Source organism: Lytechinus pictus, chromosome 11 (genome assembly GCF_037042905.1).
Source record: "Lytechinus pictus isolate F3 Inbred chromosome 11, Lp3.0, whole genome shotgun sequence".
In the NCBI taxonomy this organism is placed as follows: Eukaryota; Metazoa; Echinodermata; class Echinoidea; order Temnopleuroida; family Toxopneustidae; genus Lytechinus; species Lytechinus pictus.
The window spans coordinates 23,904,701-23,927,588 of record NC_087255.1 but is presented as its reverse complement, the minus strand read 5'-3'; the positions used below and the strand labels follow the sequence as shown (position 1 = coordinate 23,927,588).

At 37.3% G+C, this 22,888-nt stretch overlaps 1 protein-coding gene across 2 annotated transcripts; it reads left to right on the top strand.

The window, feature by feature from the left end:
- Window positions 1–2,371: 2,371 nt before the first annotated feature.
- LOC129271048 (chloride channel CLIC-like protein 1) lies at window positions 2,372–21,941 on the top strand. Of its 2 annotated transcripts, XM_064106168.1 has the most exons (9): window positions 2,382–2,549; window positions 3,999–4,157; window positions 6,233–6,483; window positions 7,457–7,639; window positions 8,528–8,749; window positions 11,956–12,099; window positions 12,868–13,062; window positions 14,437–14,700; window positions 16,510–21,941. In XM_064106168.1, the coding sequence occupies exons 3-9, from the start codon at window positions 6,259–6,261 to the stop codon at window positions 17,440–17,442; spliced, it is 2,166 nt and encodes a 721-aa protein (XP_063962238.1). In that variant the 5' UTR covers window positions 2,382–2,549; window positions 3,999–4,157; window positions 6,233–6,258; the 3' UTR covers window positions 17,443–21,941. The 2 variants fall into 2 exon arrangements, with proteins under 2 accessions (XP_054764371.2, XP_063962238.1); XM_054908396.2 differs by lacking the exon at window positions 3,999–4,157 and having other exon boundaries at window positions 2,372–2,549.
- The last annotated feature ends 947 nt before the right edge of the window (window positions 21,942–22,888 follow it).

The following is a 22,888-nucleotide window of genomic DNA, read 5'->3' as shown; positions in this document are numbered from 1 at the left end:
ACTTAATCTAGATGCGTTAATTGGGGCTAACCTTGATTAGCGTGTCTATTTTGTTAGCCCCAATCTCCAAAAGATGTCATATGTATACATTGATTAATGTATGTATTTGACATTTTGGTAATAATTTCAATTAGATTCAATTTCTATAATCATGATAATAAATGCGTCTACATGTAACAATCGGTGTTTTGCAATTTGGTATTATCTACTTTCAGTATGCGTTGAATGTTGTTGAGAGATAGCAGTGACATGGGGGCGGGAAAGGAAGAAAATGTGAAAATACGAGAAATTGAAATCATGTGCTGGGTCATGAAAGTATTACTATTATCAAGGAAGATATCTTGATGTTGTTTTGCCTCCTCCCTTATTAAAAAGAAATTGTCTGACGCTACCCTTGGTGTTGATGCGTGACCCCCCCCCCCCTTCTCTCTCCCCTCCCCCTCTCTCACTCTCTCCCTCTTTCTAATGCTCTCCTCCCCCTCTCTCATCCTCTCCCTCGCTTACTCTACCCTCTCTTTGTCCTCCCTATATAGTCCCATCCTCCTCGCTCCCTCCTCTCCACTGCCTATCCCGTGATCGGTCTATAGTCTGTTGTGCAAACCCTTCACTCGAGTTAAAGTGATTGGTTAACATTGGTTTGACTTTTTAAAAATCTGAGCTAGAAGGTCACACTTGTCACCTGTGTGTGTGATATGTTACAAAAATGAAGCCCAGAAAAAATTGCGTTCGAAAATAATTATTTAGTGCTTCAAAAATTGAAATATAAAGTGACCGAAAACACCATCTTAATTTCATCCCATACACTTATGTGTACTATTTAGGTGTCTTGTAGACGCCTATTTACAAAATCGGGGTTTGCCTTGTAGTTTTAGCTTTTCATTCTCAATAATGGTTGTTTTCAGGGTTTATTAGTTCTAATACATGCACTTGTACACATGTTTCATCTTGGTTTGAGAATTTTTTAAATCGGCTGCTCACAAAGTTAAACAATACCTTTAAGGGTATGAATGTGCAGTCTATTAATGAATTGTGTACTGAAACAGCCAGTTTTATATGTGCTAGTCTTTGCGTGGAGACCCACTTGTTGATCAAAGTTTCTGTCAGGGTCTGTGCCTGCAGACTAGGTCGCTACAGATGATGAAAGAACCATGGAGTGTAGATCAGCTGGTGTAGATGTTATGAAGAGCGAGGAAGAATGCAGGATTATGATTATGATACCTCACTTACTAGTAACTATATCAGGGGGCGAGGGGCTCGGGCTTCAGCCCCCCTTTCCCAAACCGTGTCCAAGTAAAAATTACCATCTGATTGTGATTTTTTTTGTATGGTCAGCCCCCACTTTCGGCTCACAGCCCCCTTTCCCAACCACCACTTTCAAAACCATCGAAATATTAAATTGTCCATGCACTTCCCCCACTTCCACAATAACACAGCACTTATTCTAAGCGATTTTTGCTGATCTGTAGACACCGACGAGAGGCAAATAAATTGTTTATAACTTTTAAGGTATGAAGGTATGATCAAGAAGATTCTATGATTGGAGTTCTAACAGTCAACAAATTTATTCAATCAGCTGTTCATTTCTAAAGAAGCACAAAAGAAAGAACGGCAATTAGGACCCTTTTGATGTCCAGCTTCGAAGCCGCCAGTTTCATTGAAGAAATCCGAGGGGTGAAAATTTACGAATATTCATTTGTATCGATTTTCCATCTTTCATATTAATAACCAAACTGAAATTTGAATGCATGACAAAACATCAATAACCAAGCACTATTACGACGAGATATTTGCCCAGATTATATCAATTAACCTTTAATTAGTGAAAAAAAAAAGAATTTGACCTTTACTGAAACCAGATTTTAACACTTTTCCGATCGTTTGCGGCGAATGAAAATTTCAAATGTGGTCGGTGGAATATTGTTATTCATTACTGTATATGCCAGATGAGTGCCCGCACATGCCCAGTCGAGCAAATTTGAGTCATATTTCAGGACATATTGCATAGTTTATTTTCGCATGCCTCCGAATTATGTATTATGTACTGCACATATAACCAGACCAAGATGCGGCGAAAAAGTAATTATCATCACAAAAGCATATTTCCCTTTCTGTATGACCTATAGCTGCGGAGTCATACGGGAATCATTTGTCTACACAATTGCAAGAGATATTGAGCAAAGTGCATGCCTGACATACTTTCTGCTGGCGGCTTCGAAGCTTGTTCAAAGGGATTTTGTTTGCTGTTACTCCATCTCATTTAAACCTTGGTATGATTGACTATCACTGGCCCGGAGAAATTCAGAGGTTGCAATAATTTTTTAGGGGGATTCCCCTGCTTGACGTCATGCCTCATGCGCATGCGCATTACTCCATACCGAGACGTCGAGAGAATTGCCGAAAAGTGATTTGTTTACGAAATAAGACTGAGTAATATCAAGATTTGATGTCGAGGGAAAGCTCTAGGATACCCCGGAACATTGAACTAAAGACTATAACACCATTTGCATCTTCAGTCTAATCTTCTCGCTTCTTCAATCCACAAAGAAGAGGTGAATATTATTAGCTTGCCTTTAACTTTGGTTAAGTTGAGTCAGTTTACGGCTTTACGTTAACTGCAGTGCTGTCACTGTGTGTAAATATTAAACCGTACCTGGTACTGTATCTATTCCTCGCACAGTAATTGTGTGTGTCTATCTGCGGGAATTTAGCTCCTGTGCAATTTTAATTACGATATCACAGAGTTGTGATAACTCCATTGGATTGATGTGCATAGAAATTACATGCGCCGGTTGTGCGAAATGTTTTATTTATGATGCAAAGTCCCCCAAAAAGGACAAACAATTTAGAAGTACCTTTAGAATCCAATGTCAAGACCCAAGGCCAATGATTATTGAGAATCTACCTAAGTTTATAAGCTTCGAGGAGTTTTTTAACAATAACATTTTTTTTATTTCTCCTCGTAGTCGTACCACAGACGTCTCGTGATCGTGCAGCCACCATTAGGGGGTTAACAATGCAAAATCCCCCCAAAGGCACTTGTTCACTGCAACCACCCTGCCTGTGGGGAATCTACAGGTTGGACTATGGCATGCCAATGCTGTACAGAGCACACACTTAAAAAATGATTAAAATATCACTTTTGTGACCAGAATTACTAATTTCCATACAGTTGCAATTTATTTTTCATTTGTAACTTGGGAATAATTTTTGTATTCACTAGAGCACTCAAAACTTGAATTTTGGGCATATTTTTGTGTACGCCCTCTATTGGTGGAATATAATATGGCAAGAAAATTTTCATTTTTTATCTCTATTTTTAATTAAGAAAAAAATAATTTAAAGAATCAAATTTACTTAAGGGCCAAGTTGTATGACAAATGGGTGTAATGGAAACTGTCAGTGTAAAAAAATCAAGAATTTATCCGAAAGAAAAAGAGAAAATAAGCCAAACATTGCCATCCTTATTTTGCCACACATGGAGATATAACTGAGAACAAGGTTATTCATAACCTTGTTCATTGAATGAGTGCCCAAAGGGGCTGATCAATATATTTGTCTTTATTTCAAAAAAATATATAAAAATAGAACTGGACCAAAATAGAGTCTAATGCCATGGCCTGATGCACCAAAACGGAAAAAAAAATCAACTTAAAGTTAAAAGGAAAAAAAGACAGTGACTTAGTTCGGCTGTCGTGCAACTCCCACTTCCCTGGTTTATTTGAACTTGGTAATAGACATAGGCCTATGGCCATTGAGTCCGTGTACAGATGGAGTTAGAACTTCGGTCTCTGTAATTGGTGAGTGGAGTCAACGGAGTTTAGCGGAACAACCAATATAACAGAGACTGTTTCTGGGGGTGTTATGTAATAGTAGACGCTGGCATGTCTGGGAGGTCTAATCTCGGAGAGCGATTGTTAGTAAACTAACCAACCAGAAGTAAACTGTGTGTTTTCACTTTGAAATGTGTAACTTCACATAGGATATTTATTTTGGTTTAGCAATCAAGATACCTGCTAAGAGTCTAGGATTGGCATTGTTGGAAACTAGAACTGCGACCACCCGAAGTAAATAACGGTCACGAGTTCGGTCAAATTTGTGCTGTCCAAACTTTTATCACATAAGTCCGACGGGCTCTCATGACGGACGGATTATATTATGTAAGTCTATTGGCCTTTTGCAAATTTCATATTGATTCAATTTCCCCATGTTTTGTCAATGGCAGGCCACTTTAATTGTTCGCAAATGTTGTGGCAAGTCTCTCATTCACATTTGGAGGTCAATATGCCCACCGCTTTTCCAAATATCGCGTTCAGGAATGGCTGTATTCACCTCCGATCTCGACGTTGTCATTCGACTTCTCAGTTAGACTTTGCTGCATAACTTTGATATTGACTGAACTTAGTGACCAAAAGAAATAAGATTTATCTGGCCTATGGCAGATTGGCATCTCACCCATTAAGTACGCCGCCGCATGTTCGCATGATTTTGGTTGATAACTTCAGTCCAAGTCAAAATTACAACGAAGCCAAGGCGAACCCAAGCGAAGTGATATCTGACTGAGACTTCGAACGACATCGAGATCGAACCTGAAATACAGCCGTTCCCAATCGCGACCTTCAGAAAGGTGGTGGGCATAATGACCTTGAAATGTGATTAAGGGATTTGCTGTGATATTTTGCGAACAATTACTGGTGTGATATGCTGGTAATCAGCTGGTGTGAAATAGCATTAGCACCACTTAAATTTACATTGGTAGTTTCCCCCCTTCTGGACAAGTTTATTCAGATCAATCTAGATCTAATATGGAAATTGGAATTAATTCATCTTAGTAGGTTAGATTGTTAAAAAGCTCATCACTCATCAGAATCATCATGATGAAAGAAGTGGACTACTGTTCAAAATGCATGGGAGCCAGCATGTAGTCTCTTGGAATTTTGGAATATGCTGCATGCTGGTTCCCATTCAATGAATAGAGAAACGATGGGAGAAAGGACGGTGATGCTGTTAACAAAGTAAATTTTCTCACTCTGTCCTTATTTACTCTTCCAAATTGGGGAGGGGGGCTCCAATTACATTTTGACCGGGATGTGCCTAATAAAACTTGAAAAAAGTGAACTATGATTCTAATAATAATAATGCAGTTCTTGTATAGCGCATACATGTATCACAGTATGTCATAACGTCCCTGTGCGCTTCCAAAGGACTTTGATATTATTACCCTGGTCTTAGCCCCACAGCCTTTTACAGCGCGGTCTCACCTAGGTTGAGTGCAGCATATTGTTGATGAAGTTCTTGCTGAAGGAAATTACGCCATGGCTGGGATTCGAACCCACGACCCTCTGTTTCAAAGTCAGAAGACTTACCGGTATTCACTGTTCCACAATGCTCTACATGAACCAACATGGCACTGGTCATATACAGCACGAAAGCAAAATGAGTCAGGATGCCTCTGCATAGCTAGATTGCACGATTGCAAGCACATGACCACTGCCTGCACACCCCCCCCCCCCCCCCCCCCCTTTGACTGCAGAGAGAGATGTTTCATAATATCGTTCCTCCAACTGGTGCAGTTGTATTAAAGATTGATCCAATATTGTTGGAAAAAATATGGCACATTCCTATTTTTTTTTATAATGTAGGGATTTATAAATTTTTCTGTGGTCTATGGAAAGTTGGAAACCTTGTGTTTTAGAATAAATAGCCAATATCCAACAGGTTAAATTGAGACTTCTTCAAATTCAGTTCAGTTTATTTGTGTCTAGAGCTTCAAATGGTCGACCGTCCGGTGGGATATTGCTTTATGGCAGCCATGGTTTTGATTGTACTCGTGTGAATATCTGTCGCCCCACGAGTGTTGTGAAAATGTGAGAGGTTATGGCAAATAGTTGCAGCTGAAAGATAATTGCCATGAAAACCAATTTAAGTGATGCCATAATGACTGAAAGTGTATTAAACTCAGGTAATTGGTATAACACATTAGGACTTTGTGCAGTTATTCCCAGGCACAAGTCTCAATTTTTTATGATTTCGCATATTTTTTAGACAGTTCTGAACCAATATTTCTCAAAAATATGTTACCTTTGCTTGAACTTAGGTTTAGGATCTGACATCAGTATGTAGTACTTTTCATTCTAGCTGTGTCCTATGGTTGCCAACTTCTCACAACTGCGCAAAAATTCATATTTTTTGTTCTTCCTTCTTTTTCTTCCAACATGCATTTAACACCTATCAGCAACTCCGATAATTCCCACAAGAATCATGGGAGGTTGCGGCTCTCCAGCTTTGATCAGCTGCTGTCTACTCTTTGCCTGCCTTTGCCTGACCAAGCAGTTCTCTCTCTATGTTGGCGCCCTCAAAGTTGACTCTGAAGTTGATTGTGAAATCGACATAAACGACATGCTTGACTATGACCCGGTCACACAGACCAGCGCTCGATGCGAGAGGATGAAGCGGGAGAAGCAGAAAGCTAAAGATCAATGTCAGGTAAGGTTCTGTCCATAGCATATATGGGGAGCAGGTAAACATATATATGGCGGGCAATGGGAAATTAACCTAAAAAATGTCCAAAGAAGCTTTCATTAGTTGCAAATGTGTCCTATAATGTTCCTTTGGGTTCATTGAACAGTGGCTTGTCGCAGTTCTAAAGAGTTACATTTTAACACAACTCAAAAAATCAAGCGGAAGTCCCTAGAGGCCACTGCACACCTTATGACTGGTCTGCGACTCAATTATGAGGTTAAACGTAAAATCTGATGTGAATATTGAGACATGGAACCTGTGTAACGGGTCTAAATTATCATATGAATACTTGTGATCAAATCTGTAACTAGGCTACCATCCTTATTAGAATAAAAGAGAATTGAACATCTAGTCGGAATGACATCATAACAGTCATATATGATTGGCTATGATTTGAAACTAATGTTTGTCAATCATCCAAAATTGTATTAGTATTCTTACAGTTAATTTGAACATCAAATAGATAAAATACTTTTCTTTCACATTCTCAGAAAATGAGCAAAATGTGATTTGTTCCGAAATCGGATCGTGGACCAGTCGTAAGTTGTGCGTTGGCCTTAATATGCACAATTCATTGGTTGAGAATCAAGTTGCGTTTGATTTTGGGAGATGCGTTTGATCACAGCTCTTTATTGCAACGGGTCCCTGAATGTTCTTAGTCACTTGGTGTACATTCAAGCAGTTGGTCTAATGCTCAGATAGTCTAACACCAGATGAGCTAAATCCATTTTTGTTCTAATTGTTATGTTATTAATTTGGTCTACTATCAGTTTTAATCCTCTTACCATTTGTTTCTTGGCAAAACATGTTGTTTTGAATTTGTAAAAAGTAGCACAAATAAATCGTCATCCTTCTGGTTGCCATACACTACTTAGGCCTAAATATAGTTAAGCATAGAGCTTTAGATTATCAATTCATTGCATATCACTGTTTTTAGACAAATTTAGAAGATGCAACACGAAAGCTGGAGTCTTGTCTGACGGCCAGCGATCACAAGCCATGTGACTGTCCTCCACCTATCGAATGCCAGGATGAGGTTCAACCTACGCCTTGTCATGATGCAGAAGATATGTTCTTTCGTCGTCTTGTACGTCACTTTGCCAATGTCATCCAAGAAAAGGTGAACCTGAAAATATGTTCGTACTGGGGGCACTAATAGGTTTTATCGAAAAGACAACAGTCTAAACGTCTTTCATCCTTGAAATCTGATATTACGCAAACCCAGTACTTTGGAAAGCTTTATCAGTAATAATTTACTGTGATATTGCGGGTACATGTAGACAAATATGGCAAATTATTTTTTGCATTTATTAGATTGATAACTCTTTTTTCTTTAAATAAAAATTTTCTTTAAATAAAAAAGTAGCAAGTTGGACTCCTGACAACAAAGATTTGTGTGTTTTGTTGAAGAACACCATGTAAACGGCATACATGCTGCTACACACAGGTGCTGATAGACATTCGGTGTGATTAGTTTTCATCTTGAATTTCATAATTTCACAAAGTCAGATTATGTTGTACCAGACCTAGATCTACGATGAACGGTATGAAAATGAACCTTGATTTCATTTTATTTCATCAAATCATTGTTCAGTGCAGCCACCTTACATTTAATTCACTTTGAAGCAAATATGATCCAGCAGCCCTGTATAGCCTTACCTCAAGGCCTCAACCCCTTAAATATGGTCAGGTTTCCAACCCATAATATAACACTCCGAGCAGTTTAGTCTTGTAATCCAAACCCACTTGAACACAATAATTCACTACTTAATACACTCATACTACAATAATAATGTTACCAAGTAGCAAAACAAGTGCTTTTCTTCTGAAAAGATTTAATTTCCCCTCCGCAAATGAAATTTTCAGCTAAATTTTCCTCTGTATTTTTTATAATTACCTAAAAAGGTATATTTTAAGACTAGCTTTTTAGTATAAACACACAGTCATTGAGAGACGACACACAGTTTGCTCCCCCTTTAAACCAACCCATTGATTTCATTGCTATCAGGCTCCAGAGAGCGGCCCAGTTGAAGCACAGATTGAGGTCCACCTGACCAGTCACGAGTGGAAGAAACTCCAGAGCTTTGCCGATGGTAAGGACGAGTACCGACGAGCCGACATCCACGATGTGATGGTTGGCATGACCATAAACATCTTCTACTTTAACCAGACAAGTGTCATGGAATGGCTGGGAGAACAGATCAATTTGAGGTCTCCTGCTGTCATTTTGGTAAGAGATCTCACTTCATATTCTGAAAATTTATTCATGTTCATTTGGCAAAAGATGAAAGTCAATATTCTGCACAGATCACTACTAATGCATCATCAGGATTATACATGTGCAGGAAGTGCAAAACTGGCAGACAAGCCACCCCAAGTTCCAATGATTAATAAAACAAATCTTAAGGCCTGGGGCCTGTCTTACAAAGAGTTACGATTGATACAATCAAACGTAACTCTATGGAAATCTATCAGTGTCATAATATTTTCTACAGGAAATTTGCACAATATGCCTTGTTAACAAAGAGAAGTACAGTAAATTTTCAAGAAAACAATGAATGCATGAATATACATTATAGCTATAAAATATTTTGAACAAACGTGCATGATATATGTTGATGTTGCCGGCCGTCCATAGTAACTTGTGATTGATCGGATCAATCGCAGCTCTTTGTTAGACTGGGCCCAGGGCCCACTAACCGACTGACACAAAACGTATTCATTACGGATACAGCGGACAAGCAAAATTTCGGGGTGGCTCCATCCGTTTTCATCTGCTCCAGACAATGGACATAATGGGCGGACAATGAACATATGTATGCTCAATGGATATAGAGCGTATGAAACCATGTATGCAAAGAGTACACAACGGATACATAACATTTTCCAACGGATGGCAAGATTCTTTTCCATTTTACATCTTCTCTACATCCATAAGTGTAATGGGACCAAGCCTTTTAATAGCAAAAGATAAATATTGAAATATAGATCATTCCAAAAGCATTATTAAGATAGATATCTTCCTCATTATTAAATTTGATAGCAAAATGAATCTTCATTATTCTTGTTTAATACCAGATTTCGAATTGTCAATATCTTTTTTTGTGTGTCAGAGGCTAAGGTTTGTATTTAACTTCAATAATAAAACAGAGAACATGGTTATTTAATGTAATATTCAAAGATCAAAACAATATTCATGACTCTTTATTGCTTCACTATGAATTTTTTGTGGTTTTGACATATTGCAAGTTTGATAAAATAAACTTCTAAATTATATAAACGGGCTTTTTTGACAAAAAAATCACTAAGTAATATTTGATTGAATTCATTTCAAACATGCAAGCGCTATTTATTATTAATATAATGAATTCACATGTAGGAAAAATTACTTTGAATGCCCATTCATTAAATTGCATGCTCTTATAAAAATTCACTTGAATCACTTGAAGAATGTTTTGCAGAGATAATGAACCCACATGAAGAAAAATGGTTATACTTACGAATTCATTTAATTGCATACTGTTTATCTAAATTCTAGTGACTTGTTTGATAATACAATTCAAGAAAATACATTCAAGTGATAAAATAATAATGAAATACAATGACAGATAACCGAAGCGATCATGGCTATCGCAAAATTAAATGGTCATAAATGATTTTAATGAGAAATTGAGCAGGAAAACCTGTACAATAAACTAGTCTGTGACTTATGGGGGGCACAATTTGTGGAAAAAGATATATGTTGCACAATATATACTATTTTGCCGTAAACTAGTCTCTGACTTTCATGGCACACAATTTATATATAGATACATTTGTAGCTCATCCGGCCCGAAGGGCCAAATGAGCTTATGCCGTGGCCTGGCGTCTGTCTTCCGTCCACAATTTTAAAATGCTTCTTCTTCGCCATGTCAAGTCCGATTTCAATTCTGTTTGCTTTATATGATAGCACTAGGTGGGGGATTCAAAACTTCTACACAGAATTTTGAAATTCATTAAATATACTAATTTATGCGCATTTTTCCAAATTCACAAAAAGTGCTTCTTTATTTGTTGACCGATTTTGAATTTTTTGCTTCCATCTGGTAGAGCTTCATGAGGTTCACCAAACTTCTACACAGAATTTTGACATTTTGACCAGAACAATTTTTATGCTAATATATGCGAAATTAATTTATGCATATTTTTAAAAAATTCACATTTAATGCTTTTTCTTCTTTAATTGTTGACCGATTTTGATTTTTTTTTCTTCCATCTGGTAAATCTTCATGAGGTTCACCAAACTTCTACACAGAATTTTGAAATTCTCAGTAGAAAAATATTTATGCTAATTTATGCAAAATGTATTCATAAATCACAGAAAATGCCTCTTCTTTATTTGTTGACAGATTTTGATTTTTTTTTCTTCCATCTGGTAGAGCTGCATGAGGTTCACCAAACTTGTACACAAAATTTTGTCTAGAATATTATTTATGCTAATTTATGCAAAATTTATTCATAAATCACCCCCAAAAAAATTCTTCTTCATTTGTTGATCAATTTCAATTTTGTTTGCTTTAAATGATAGCTCGAGGTGGTGATACAAAATTTTAACACAGAATTTTGAAACTCATTAAATTTGCTAATTTATTCATATATTTTCAAAACTCACAAAAATTACTTATTTATTTGTTGATTGATTTTGATTATTTTTGTTCCATCTGAGAGCTACATGAGGTTCACCAAGGTTCTACACAGAGTTAAGAAATTTTGACTAGAAAATTATTTATGCTTAATTTATCTGAAATTTATTCAAAGATCACAAAAAATGCTTCTATGTCATTTCTTCATCAATTTCAATTCTATATCCTCAATTTATGTCACCAATATAATTCACTACAGTGTCAACTGGGCTGAAATTGAAATTGTGTTAAATTTCGTTGCGAGATGCCGAATGAGCTCCACATCATTGAAGTGCTAGTTTGTCATCAACTAGTCTATGAAGTTCAAGCTCACTGATTATGGTAAAAAGATGTATGTTGCAGATACATCATTTTGCCTAATATGAAGCTGGGTGGGCTCACTCATTAGATGGCAGAAAAGTGGAACTAACAGATACACCTTTTTACCGAAAAACACTGCGCTCTACTGCAGCATTTTTGGAGTGTATCTGTAAGATACATCATTTTACCATCAAACCAGTAGGCATATTTGAAGAAAAGTACTGCAGATAGACCAAGCTATCTTGAAAATTAAAATACCTATAATTGTGGGAGTAAGATAAATGAAAAGGAGTTCCCTAAACACTCCCTCCCCCATGTTAAAACCTGAAAAAAGTCAAAATTTTCAGATACATTGTTTTGCCATGTGACGGCCGAGCACCAACTTGGTTCTGATGATGACGCCCCTTTGTAAAGCATGACTTGACTAATTGCACCCCTCTTCTTTTCATTTCAGCTCACAGTTTCTGTCACAGTCCTGTGCATAGTGTTTGGTGTGGGTATGTACTCAGACCTCTACTGGAACCGACGCTTCATCGCCTGCCTCCTTACATCCATGTTTGTCATCAGTCTGATATGGAATTGGATTTATCTCTACCAGGTTAATAAATTTAATTCTAATAACTTTGTATGCGAGCAATTATGCTGCTTTATGATTAGTCATACGTGAATTGTACGATAATTTGAAGTTAACCGTTGGTACTGTAGGGTCAGCAGTAAAACAAAGCTTGGTAATTGATTATTGGGCTGATATCTACAACTGATTGCATTGATCATTGTGATCTATCAAAAAATAGATGCACATGCAGTCAGTCCAGGGTCCGTTGCATAAAAGTTACCATTATGGTAACTTTGCCATCCAATGGTAACTTGCTCGGAATCTGTATATTTTGATTGGCTGTTGATATGCATTACCATGGTAGTTACCATTGGATAGCAAAGTTACCATAATAGTTAACTATTATGCAACAGGGTCCTAAAGTATATGATATTGTACCGGATTTCATATTGAGCATTGTCTTTGTCATATCTTTTTTTTTTTTTCGAACAAAGGAAGGGCCATTAAGCATTCAAATATTAAGAACAACAATATGTACGCGATCTCATATTCAGCATTGTCATTTATTTTCTGTTTCAAAAAGGGAAGAAGCTATTGAGCACTGAAATGTTAAGTACAACATTATAGTAGAAGTATCAGTATTACAAAATGTACTAGATTTCATATTCCCATCATCATTGACATCGTTTGTGTGATCTTTCGAACAAAGGAAGAAATCATTTAGCATTGAAAAAACAAGATTCCAAGAACAATATAAATATGTTCATTCAGCATCTTCTCTTATTTTTTTATTTTCCATTTCAAACAAAGGAAGAAACTATCAAGCGTTACCGCAATGCCCAGAAGTATGAAAAGATCCCTGCCAATTGCATGCCACATAAGATGACTTGGGTCCAGGCATTGCATGAATGGTTCACTTCCATGACATCGATCCGCACAGATGAGTGTTTTGAGTACCATAGGATCTATCAAGTGGATCCCCTCTTTGATATACCACCAACTAGGGTGAGTTTACAAGCTGATGATGATGACAGTGGAGCTGATAATGATGATGGTAGTGGTGGTGGTGGTGGAGATGATGATGATGATGATGATGATGGGGATAAAATGATGATGATGATGACGATGATGATGATGATGACAATGATGATGATGATGATGATGATGATGATGGTGATGATGATGATGATGATAATGATCATTGTGATGATGATGATGATAATGATCATTGTGATGATGATGATAATGACGATGATCATTGTGATGATGATTATGATGGTGGTGATGATGATGATGATGAATATAGGTGGTTTCAGACCGCCTCGAAGTTCGCCAGTTCCAGGTATTCTCTGATCGGGAAATTTACCCCGATCAGAAAATACCAGGTATTTTGGCGGTGTGAAAGCAAACTACGCGTTATATCCCCGAAAGAAAATACCCGATAAATAGTAGGTACTTGGCGAAATTACGAGAACTTTCGCGGGGATTTTTCCAAGGTCGTGGGTATTTTGGCGGTCTGAAAGCAAATTACGGGAACTTTTAGCCTAGCGTGTCGTTGGGTGCGGCGCCGTGCATGGGTTGCTGCTGGGCTAGTGATTTTGAATTTCGCGCCTTGCTGCTTATCAGACCATACTGCGCATGCTCGTAACTTCAGGAACTTATCCCGAAGGGTATGTTTCAGGGCGGTGTGAATGCAGGAATAATTAATGGGTATTTTTCAGCCTAAAAAAGTTCTCGTAATTTAACGGGGATTCTTGTGATCGAGCCGTTTTGAAACCACCTAGGGATGGTTGTGGTGATGATAATGATGATGATGGTGATGATGATGATGATGATGATGATGATGACAATGATTACGATGATGATGATTACGATGATGATGATTACGATGATGATGATGGTGATGATGATGAATATGATGATGAATATGATGATGAATATGATGATATTGGTGGAGCTGATAATGATGATGGTAGTGGTGGTGGTGGTGGAGATGATGATGATGATAGTGACAATGGTAACAATCATTGTAATGTTTTTTATGTTGATGATGATGAACACAAATTACACAATGATGAAGATAATGAGAATGTTGACAATGTTTTTCTGCATGGAGCTAATCTAGATGGTAATATCCCAATTCCTTTAATTAAACATTAACAGATTTCACAAGAGTGTCATGCTCTGGTGGATTTGAATCTTGCTGTATAATTTTTTTTTAAAGAAATTAATCCACATTGTACTGCACTCTACCCAGGAATATATAACAGAAGCAAATCTTGTCCTGTACAAATAATTTATGAACTTGAGTGTTATAATTATGTTGATGAAAATGATAATGACAACATCATTTCTAAATCACATCACCTCTTTTTGCAGGCTTTATCCGTCACCGTCTCATCGCTCTTTGTCGACAATTTCAAATACTTTGGTCGAGCCGTCAGTGAATTTCACGCCGAGATCTTCAAGGACCTTCCTTTCTGGGCAGCACTACCTGCCCTTGTGTCTTGCTATATATTTGGTTTCATTGCTCTCTACGTATACATAGCCGCACCAAGGAGGGTCCTGAGAGAGCGCCCTCAACAGGTGGTCAGAAGAAGAGACCAACCAGCTTTGGGAGCAGCCCAGGAGCGAAACTTACCGGTAAGGCATTTATGTTAAATTTGCAAAGGTTTGCAAACAAATGGCTAAGAAAAGGTGTCCATGATAACAGGAAGCATTTGCAAGTAATTTTGACATTTAAAAAAAATTTGCACCAAGCTAAAAAAAAAAACCCTCTCGAACGATTGGTGAAGATTTAAAACTTAGACATTTGCTACATTAAATGCGAAAGTTGGACTTTGCCGTTTTTTCAATATTTCCATCCTCCGCACGACATTTACGAGCCTTGTGAAAACTGAAGTTATTTCTTAATCCCAAAGTGTATAAAGACACCCAAAGCTGCTTGTTTACTGTATATTTAGAAGTAATAAGGCCAACAGTAATATGATGATTAATTCTGCCTCAGCCCATTATAGGTGGTTGTCAGAGGCATTGTGTTTTCTGGTTGTCAATCCCTCCACCCTGTTTTCATTCTCAAAATATCTAAACAACCATTTGACAGATGAACTACAAACTTGGTCCAAATATGGACATAAGACTAACGATGATAGTTTAATGGATATCAATTTCTATATACCTGAATGAACATTATTCTCAGCTTCTCTCGATAACTAGAGAACCATTATGTGATTCAACTTCAACTCAGTTTATGTTTGAATATGGTATTAGGGAGTAACGGTAATCTGGTTTTGTTTGGGGGTCATCTGGGGTCCGTTGCAGAAAGAGTTGCGTTTAAACGCAAGTAAAAAAATCAATCGCAAGTCCCAAATGCGAGCTGTTGATTGGTTGAAAATCAAGTTGCGCATGATTTTTAGAGTTGCGATTGATTGCATCTCTTTTTGCAACGGGCCACAGGTCACAGAGGTCATTACAAACATTGAAAAGTCTTATTCTCGCGATAAATAGAGAACCATGGAAGGGGTCAACTTCAAACTTGTGTCATGTAAGGATATTGACAAAGACCATGATTTAATTAGATTTTGAGGTCATGAGGTAAAGGGTCGGTGACCCCAAAATACATCTTGCTCCTGCAATGAGTAAAGAGCCATTGAAGAGTTTAGTTTCAAACTGAGTCATGTATGCATATACTAGTGAAAACAATTTGGTTAGATTTTGGGGCGATTAGGTCAAAGGTCATAAAGTTCATTACATTGTTTGAAATACATGTAGCTCATTCTCATCATCAATAAAAAAGACTTGTTTGAGGGATCATATGAGAGATGCATATTGAAAAAGGGGGGGGGGTAGACCAAAATCAACATGATGGAGAGAACTGTAGAGAAGGAGATTAACACCAATGGATGGAAGAATGGGAATGAGGCCAGGGGTTGTGCTAGAGACCGACAAAAATGGAGAGAAAGTGTGGAGGCCTTATGTGCCACAGGGCAAGAATGGGATAGTAGTAGTAGTAGTAGTAGTAGTAGTAGTAGTAGTAGTAGTAGTAGTAGTAGAAGTAGTAGTAGAAATATTGAAAGGATCATGATTTGAAAAGGTCAGTGGTCACAGATCATTTGAAATTTTAAAAGTTGTGTGTGTAATATACCTTTAATTGGGCAATGGCAGAGACAAAATATTTACTGCATGCAGTCAAGAATCCATCGAGTTTTAAAATTGAATAAAAAAACAAGGTTACAACAAAATGAAACAATTAAGCAATCAAACAATTCAATGACGGTTCAAACTCTGTACATCTTTAAGAATATAATATGAATGCGATCAATATCATTTCCTGCCATGTCAGATTTTCATGTTGTAAAAGTTTCCTTATTTACTGAAGCATTTTCAGCAAGTTTTAAGTAATGTCATATTTCTCTTAACAGAATGTCTTTCATTTGTTTTTCTTTCATTCAGATTGCTGAGCATGAAGAGTATGGTGACCTTGATGGGGATGATGGAGAAGGAAACAGGATAGAAAATATCCGACCGCCAACTCTACCTGCAGCTCGGAAAGGAAAGAAGGAACCTCCCAGGAAACAAGGTTCTGCTCAAAAGACACCCCCTGGCAGCCAACATCTGCCTCAAGGAGCAGTCAGGGGTCACACTGATGATCACCCATGGGGTATCAGAAGAGATGGTCAAGTCGACAGCTCTCAAGACCAAGTTTTATTTCCAGGTGTGAAGAGGGGTGAGCGCCTAGTCCAAGAGGAAAGGGACTATGAAGTGGGACCAAGTGGTTTAGGTCCTGCAGTTAGACCAAAGATCAGTCCTCTTCGATCTGGGCAAACCTTCCAGAATCCTGCAGATAAGAATGATGCAGACACAAGCAGCTCAGACTCTATAGAGGCAGATGAGCCAACACCTAGACCAAGAGACTTTGTTAGTAATAGGCCTTCCAGGCAGAAGACACCGGTCAAGAGAGCAACATCTATTGGCGATTGTCAGTCTGGTAACTTGGTCAGCCATCCTGCATCAGAGAGGTCTGATGGGGAATCCTTGATGAGTTCAATGAATGAGTCGTCCCTTAAAGAGCCAGAGGCCAGTGTAGCCCTTCCGAGAGATACCCATGGAGGACACCTGGCTTCCGCTCCTGATGAGGAAACCACAGATTCATCCAACCTTCCCACGGGATTCACCACACCGTCCTCCATAGGTAGTCCTGATGACATCTCGGTGATCAGCCAGTCACCTGAGAACACCAACAGTGCCTCCTACGATTTCATCACCACTAGCAGCTTCGGTCTTCATGGTGAACAAACTCACAACCCAGAGGCGGATCATGGTGCTGAGTTTGGTGAGGATGAGGATTTTGAAGATGATTTTGAGGTTCTGAAGATTGAGAAATGATGTACATCCCTGTAGTTCAAATCCCAGGAGCATTGCTACAATGACCCCCCCCCCCCCTCCCATGACAAAAGGGCATAACTGACAATTCTGTGTTTTTGAGATATTGAGGAAGATGTCATTGGGTTCTGTGTAAAAATTTGATGTTTCCTTTTAACATGTTGATTATGAAACAGAGGGTCTTTATACCTGGCAGAAACTGATCCCCCATATTTTCAAGTCTTGTGTCAATCGAAAACCTGTGTTGTAGGTTAATCAGCCAGTCTCCAATATTTTTTTTATTTTTAAAAATATTTTTGAGGTGAGGGTCTGTAGGATAAACACAAGACACTGAATCAACCTCCTCTAAATGATAATTCATTTCATTTAAAATATCAGTCATGTTCTTTTCATAGGCAGGCTGGGGAGGGGTTGGTAGTACAATGCTGTAGTGGTACCTGTGCATACCTGAATGTTAAAAATTGTCGCAAATCTCATGCAAGGTGGCGATGATGATTGGATTAATTGTTTGATTTCAATATCTACATATATGTTGTATAATGATCTTCTTGGTAATTAAACAGGCACATTTAGGCTTCCAAATCTGCAATTTTACCTAGATATCTATCACCAAAGAAATTGTATCCAAGTATTCTATATTCTAACACCATACAAAGTCAAATACATCTCTCCAACAGGTAACATAATGAATATTGAGTGTGTGACATCAAATTTCTCATATCAACCATGTTTGAAAATAATTGTTTGGTGACATTACGTAAAGCTTTGAAATGCTGTAATTTTCCTATTTTACATCTGATTTTCAGTTTCAGTTTGGATTATTTTCATGTATATATCACAGTATAATATTCAACAAGAAAGAATGATGCATTAATAATCAAGTGATACATTACAATAATTCAATAGAAATGAGACAATGGTAATACCATTTGAAAATTGCAGATAGGAGACAGATATATGGGCAATTCCATAGGTCGGTGGACATGAGCTCAATGTGTCTTTGTACATATAGCCCATCTGAACCGTAACGTGAGGCGGTGAGTAACCACTTTATCTGCACCCCTAGTAAAAACAATGTGTTCTTTATTTTTTTAATTATATACAAATTTGTCTCCCTAATATACTTCTTTGAAATGGATATAATCAACTTTCATAAAAGCCTTGCATGAGGACACTTCACTTATGTCCACTTTTCATTTTATGCATGTCCAAATCATGTAACATGAGTAACCGACACATTTCAAAGATTTGCCAGGAGCATAATGAAATTTCCCAAGTTTTGTTTTTATACAAAGGATAGTCAGACTGCGTACTATGTTGTTATAAAGAGATGTTTAGTTCCTATCAATGATAATGGAGCTACAGCTCCAAGTATGAGTCAAGGTGTCTCCAAATGTAACGTGAGTAACTGTGGAATAGCCCATATGATGATTAGGATATAAAGGATAAACTATTTAAAAAAACAGAGCTTGTTTTATATATAGTTTTCCTATGAATAACTAAGTGGTATTGTCGATTTGATGAAATTGTCAGGGCTATGTTTGGTTCATCTCTGTTTATTCAAAGTCAGCATGTTGGGATGGACTTGACCTTTAATCAGGAATTTCTAGATACATGTACCTGAATTTTGTTGGTGGTACACATGATGCTGAAGTGCATTTTCTGTTGCAGAATTTATTTACACTATATTGCAAATAGAGATAGCCAGTAGGGCCATACAACTCAGATTTTTTTCCATAAGCCCTTACAAGGTACCTGATTTCACTCATCTAATTCGAAACTTGTTTGTTTCATAATGCTTTTGTACAAGTTGTGCCCTTATTGTGTATGTCTCTCCTTCACATAACTTCTGAGAGATTGGTCAACAAGAGTGCACTGAATACCATGCATTAATCACAGTTTTCTATTTCAGAGTGGTTACAAACTCCATTTAACATTACAAAGATATCCCGGGATCTCACTTGTAGATCGTCTGATTAATTCTTGAAATACCAGGCATGGTGGCTCAGTGAAAGAGCGTCTGCCTCATGAACGGGAGGTCATGGGTTCGATTCCCGGCCGAGTCATACCAAAGATGTATAAAAATGGGACCTTCTGCCTTCTTGCCAGGCATTCAGCATTTAGATTGGAGAAGGGTAATAATAACATAATGTTATGCCCGCTGGTAGAGCAGTTTCCTCACTGAAGTGGCTACCCTGGGTAAATATGACATTATTATTATTATTCCCTGTGCTTGGGACTCGTTGTTCAGTTGAAGATTTATTTCATCTTTCAATTCTCACAGTGTGCTTTATAATCTAGGAAAAAAGTTGTTGTCGTCCCTCAAGGAACTTTTTTTCCCCAACACATTAATCTACATCTGCCACTCTCCATCCTGGTTATAAAAAACCTGGGGAGCATTTCATGAAAGGACTTGTCAGACGTTTTATCCGACAGTTACCACAGTAACAGTGCTTCTCAGCCAATCAAAATCCAGAAAAGTTGTCAGATCTGACAACTTGTCGGACAAAAACGTTGAGGAAACGCTCCCCTGTAGTCTTGTCATTGTTGTCTTCTAGACTTTGATGAAGATGCCATTTAGGCTAACTCTTCAAACATTTCCCCCAACACAGTTGTCCAATGGCAAGACATTGATCTACATTTGCCACTCTCTACCCAGGTAATAATACGCACCAGAGGGACACAAAAAAAAGAATGATAATATATAGCATTGATTAAGAACCAATTATTTAGTTGCCTATTCAATGGCTCACTATATATTACCCTTGCTTTAGATCCAGCTGCTGTATAAGGCACCTAATTGGTGCATTGAAGGAATTAATCCTGCCGTGTACCCATTCACCTCACCTGGGATGAGTATATATATCTATAGCTGGAAGTCAAACCCCTTTACCCTCTGTTCCAAAGATTAGAGACAGAACTACCAAACGACATTGCTCCTAAAACTCCTAAAAACCTTCGAACACTTGAGTCACAGTTGGTTGGCAGGTTGGTTGGTAAGGATTTTTTACCTGATTGCTAAGAAAGCATGAATGCTTGTAAGCAAGCAACCAGAGGACCGACGGCTAAAGGTCCTCTCCGAAGGACCTGGTAATGAGGATTAATGCCTTACCAAAGGGCACTAGCGCACCAAGTGGGAATCGAACCCGGGTCACCGGAATACGAATCCCCCGCTCTACCGACTGAGCTATCGCGCCTCGGTAGAGCTAAAGATGCAGTGTATTATTGGAGTGCCATCAGCCTTTTTGAAAAAACATGTTGCCATGTTCTTCTTAAAAAATATGAAGGCAAAATAGGAACTCATGAAATATATGTACTTACATCTTCAACCCGATACCAGTATTCCAGAATATGACTTTGAGTTGGTTATTGCAAGTTGACCCAACTGACTTATTCTTATTTGAATACTAAGAAGTGGAAATCCTGTTTTCATAAATATAGATATATTAAAGAAATATCAGTGCTATTCTACTAGGCCTAGTTATTTAGAAATATATATGAGAAGCAAAAAGATGGTATATGATGCAAGATTTGTGTGCATCCAAGTTGTTGCAATGTAGTTTAGAAGGAAAATATTCATGTACCTTTCGCTTTAATCATAGAAATGAGAAGAAATAAAAATTTCTCATTCTGAAATATTTTTTCTGCTAAAATTGATAATTTGCTTATGATAGTGGGCTACAGTGGAATTCTGAACAATGTATACATTTATTCTGTAAATCAACTTGAAATCTTTGGTGCTTTTGTGTTACTACGCTGTTGCATAATACAGCATACAGATCTAAAGTGAGATGCATGAATTCATATTTGTGAATTCGGGGCAAAATTGGTGATGTTATTGTGCATTTTTCCTTCAAAATATGTAATGTCTCTTTTGCAATGCTGCAAAAAGAATGTAAAGATTCTTGTCCAATCCGCATTGTCAATGAAGTTTTAACTGATATGATCTATCATGCTTCATTTAATTTACTTTCTGGTTAAGAATATATATCCGTATATAGTAGCTGCACTTTACGATACAAGTGCATTTATCATTGATATATTTTTGTAGTTCATTGAGTATGCTATATGTTCATGTTTAATAATTTCGTTTATCATATACTACAAACTGCAATATGAAAGATAACTCAACTCATGATACCTGGGCCGGTAACATAAAGCTTAGCGGCTGATGGTGCGGCCGATTCTACGATTGATGGCATAGATCGTTGAAATAATTAAGCACAGAAAAAAGCCCCACCATCATTTAATAAGGTTTATGTTGTGGTGCCCGTTAGTATAATTGTTTTTGACAAATTCCAAAGGATGATGCCCCCTTCCCCCCCCCCCTACCAAAAAAGTGAATAAACAAATAGAGCCAAGAGTTAATATGAAAATATTATTTTCATCAAAATTTTCTTGAATAGTGTGATAGTTGTCCTGCTCTCCTATTTGTTTTATAAATCCAGAGCTGTTTGTTATACATGTATCGTATGAAAATAAAATCATTAATGTCAAATTAATGTACTCATTGTCCATGTTCTTGATCTTCAATAGTTATCCATTTAAAAGTTAGAAAGAGTTCTTTTTTTATAAATGGCACATCTTTGAGTCAGTTACACAATGAGAGTAAATTTTTCAAACATAAAAAGGGTACTCCAGGCTGAAAATAATATGGTTTGAAAAGATGTAGACAAATCTGACAAACAATACACTGAAAATTTGACTGAAATTGAACTGAGAATAACAAAGTTACCACATTTTCAACATTTGCATTATTTCATTTAAACAGTTCTATGCATATCTTTATGAATATTAATTGAGCAAATTGATCGTGTCATATCCCACTTGTTCTTTTGTATTTTGTTATATGAAATTGTTTTTATTTTTGTCCTCCAAGAAGTAAAAATATTAGATTGACAAGTGATTTATTACTTTAGATTTTCACAGCTGCAAGTGATTTGTTTTATAAGGGAGACATATCACACATACATAAAATAATTATGATTTCATGTGATAACACAAGGGAAATAAAAGTGGAGACATGACATCATCATCATCCCACGAAATGAATGTTTATGACGACGTGCCTATAATTGTTTTCACAACATATTGCTTAACTTTACATTTCAGTAACTTCATTATTTGTTACCAGATTTTTATGAGATTTTCAGCATTTTGCTTGTTGAACGTTACTCTATTTATTTAGCTTAATTATTTTCAGGCCGGAGTACCCCTTTTATGAAAAAAATTCACAATCTACAAGAAAAGCAATAATGGGGTTCCATCAATGTACAATTCACTTATTGTTAATGGGACTTTATTGTGACTTTCTTCCCTCCCCCCCCCCCCCCACCACCACTCCTTGGTAAAGAACTGCATGGCCCATGTGACGCACTCTGTAAACTATGTAGGTATTATTATAAATGAACAAAGCATTGTCAGTTTAAACAATCTCTTTTCTGTTTCA

Excerpts from the sequence above, each read along its gene's own strand:
- LOC129271048 (XM_054908396.2), top strand. The coding sequence starts at position 6,259 with ATGGGAGGTTGCGGCTCTCCAGCTTTGATCAGCTGCTGTCTACTCTTT. Across the intron at positions 7,640-8,527 it reads CCAATGTCATCCAAGAAAAG|GCTCCAGAGAGCGGCCCAGT; the intron begins GTGAACCTGAAA and ends CATTGCTATCAG. Across the intron at positions 12,100-12,867 it reads ATTGGATTTATCTCTACCAG|GAAGAAACTATCAAGCGTTA; the intron begins GTTAATAAATTT and ends TTTCAAACAAAG.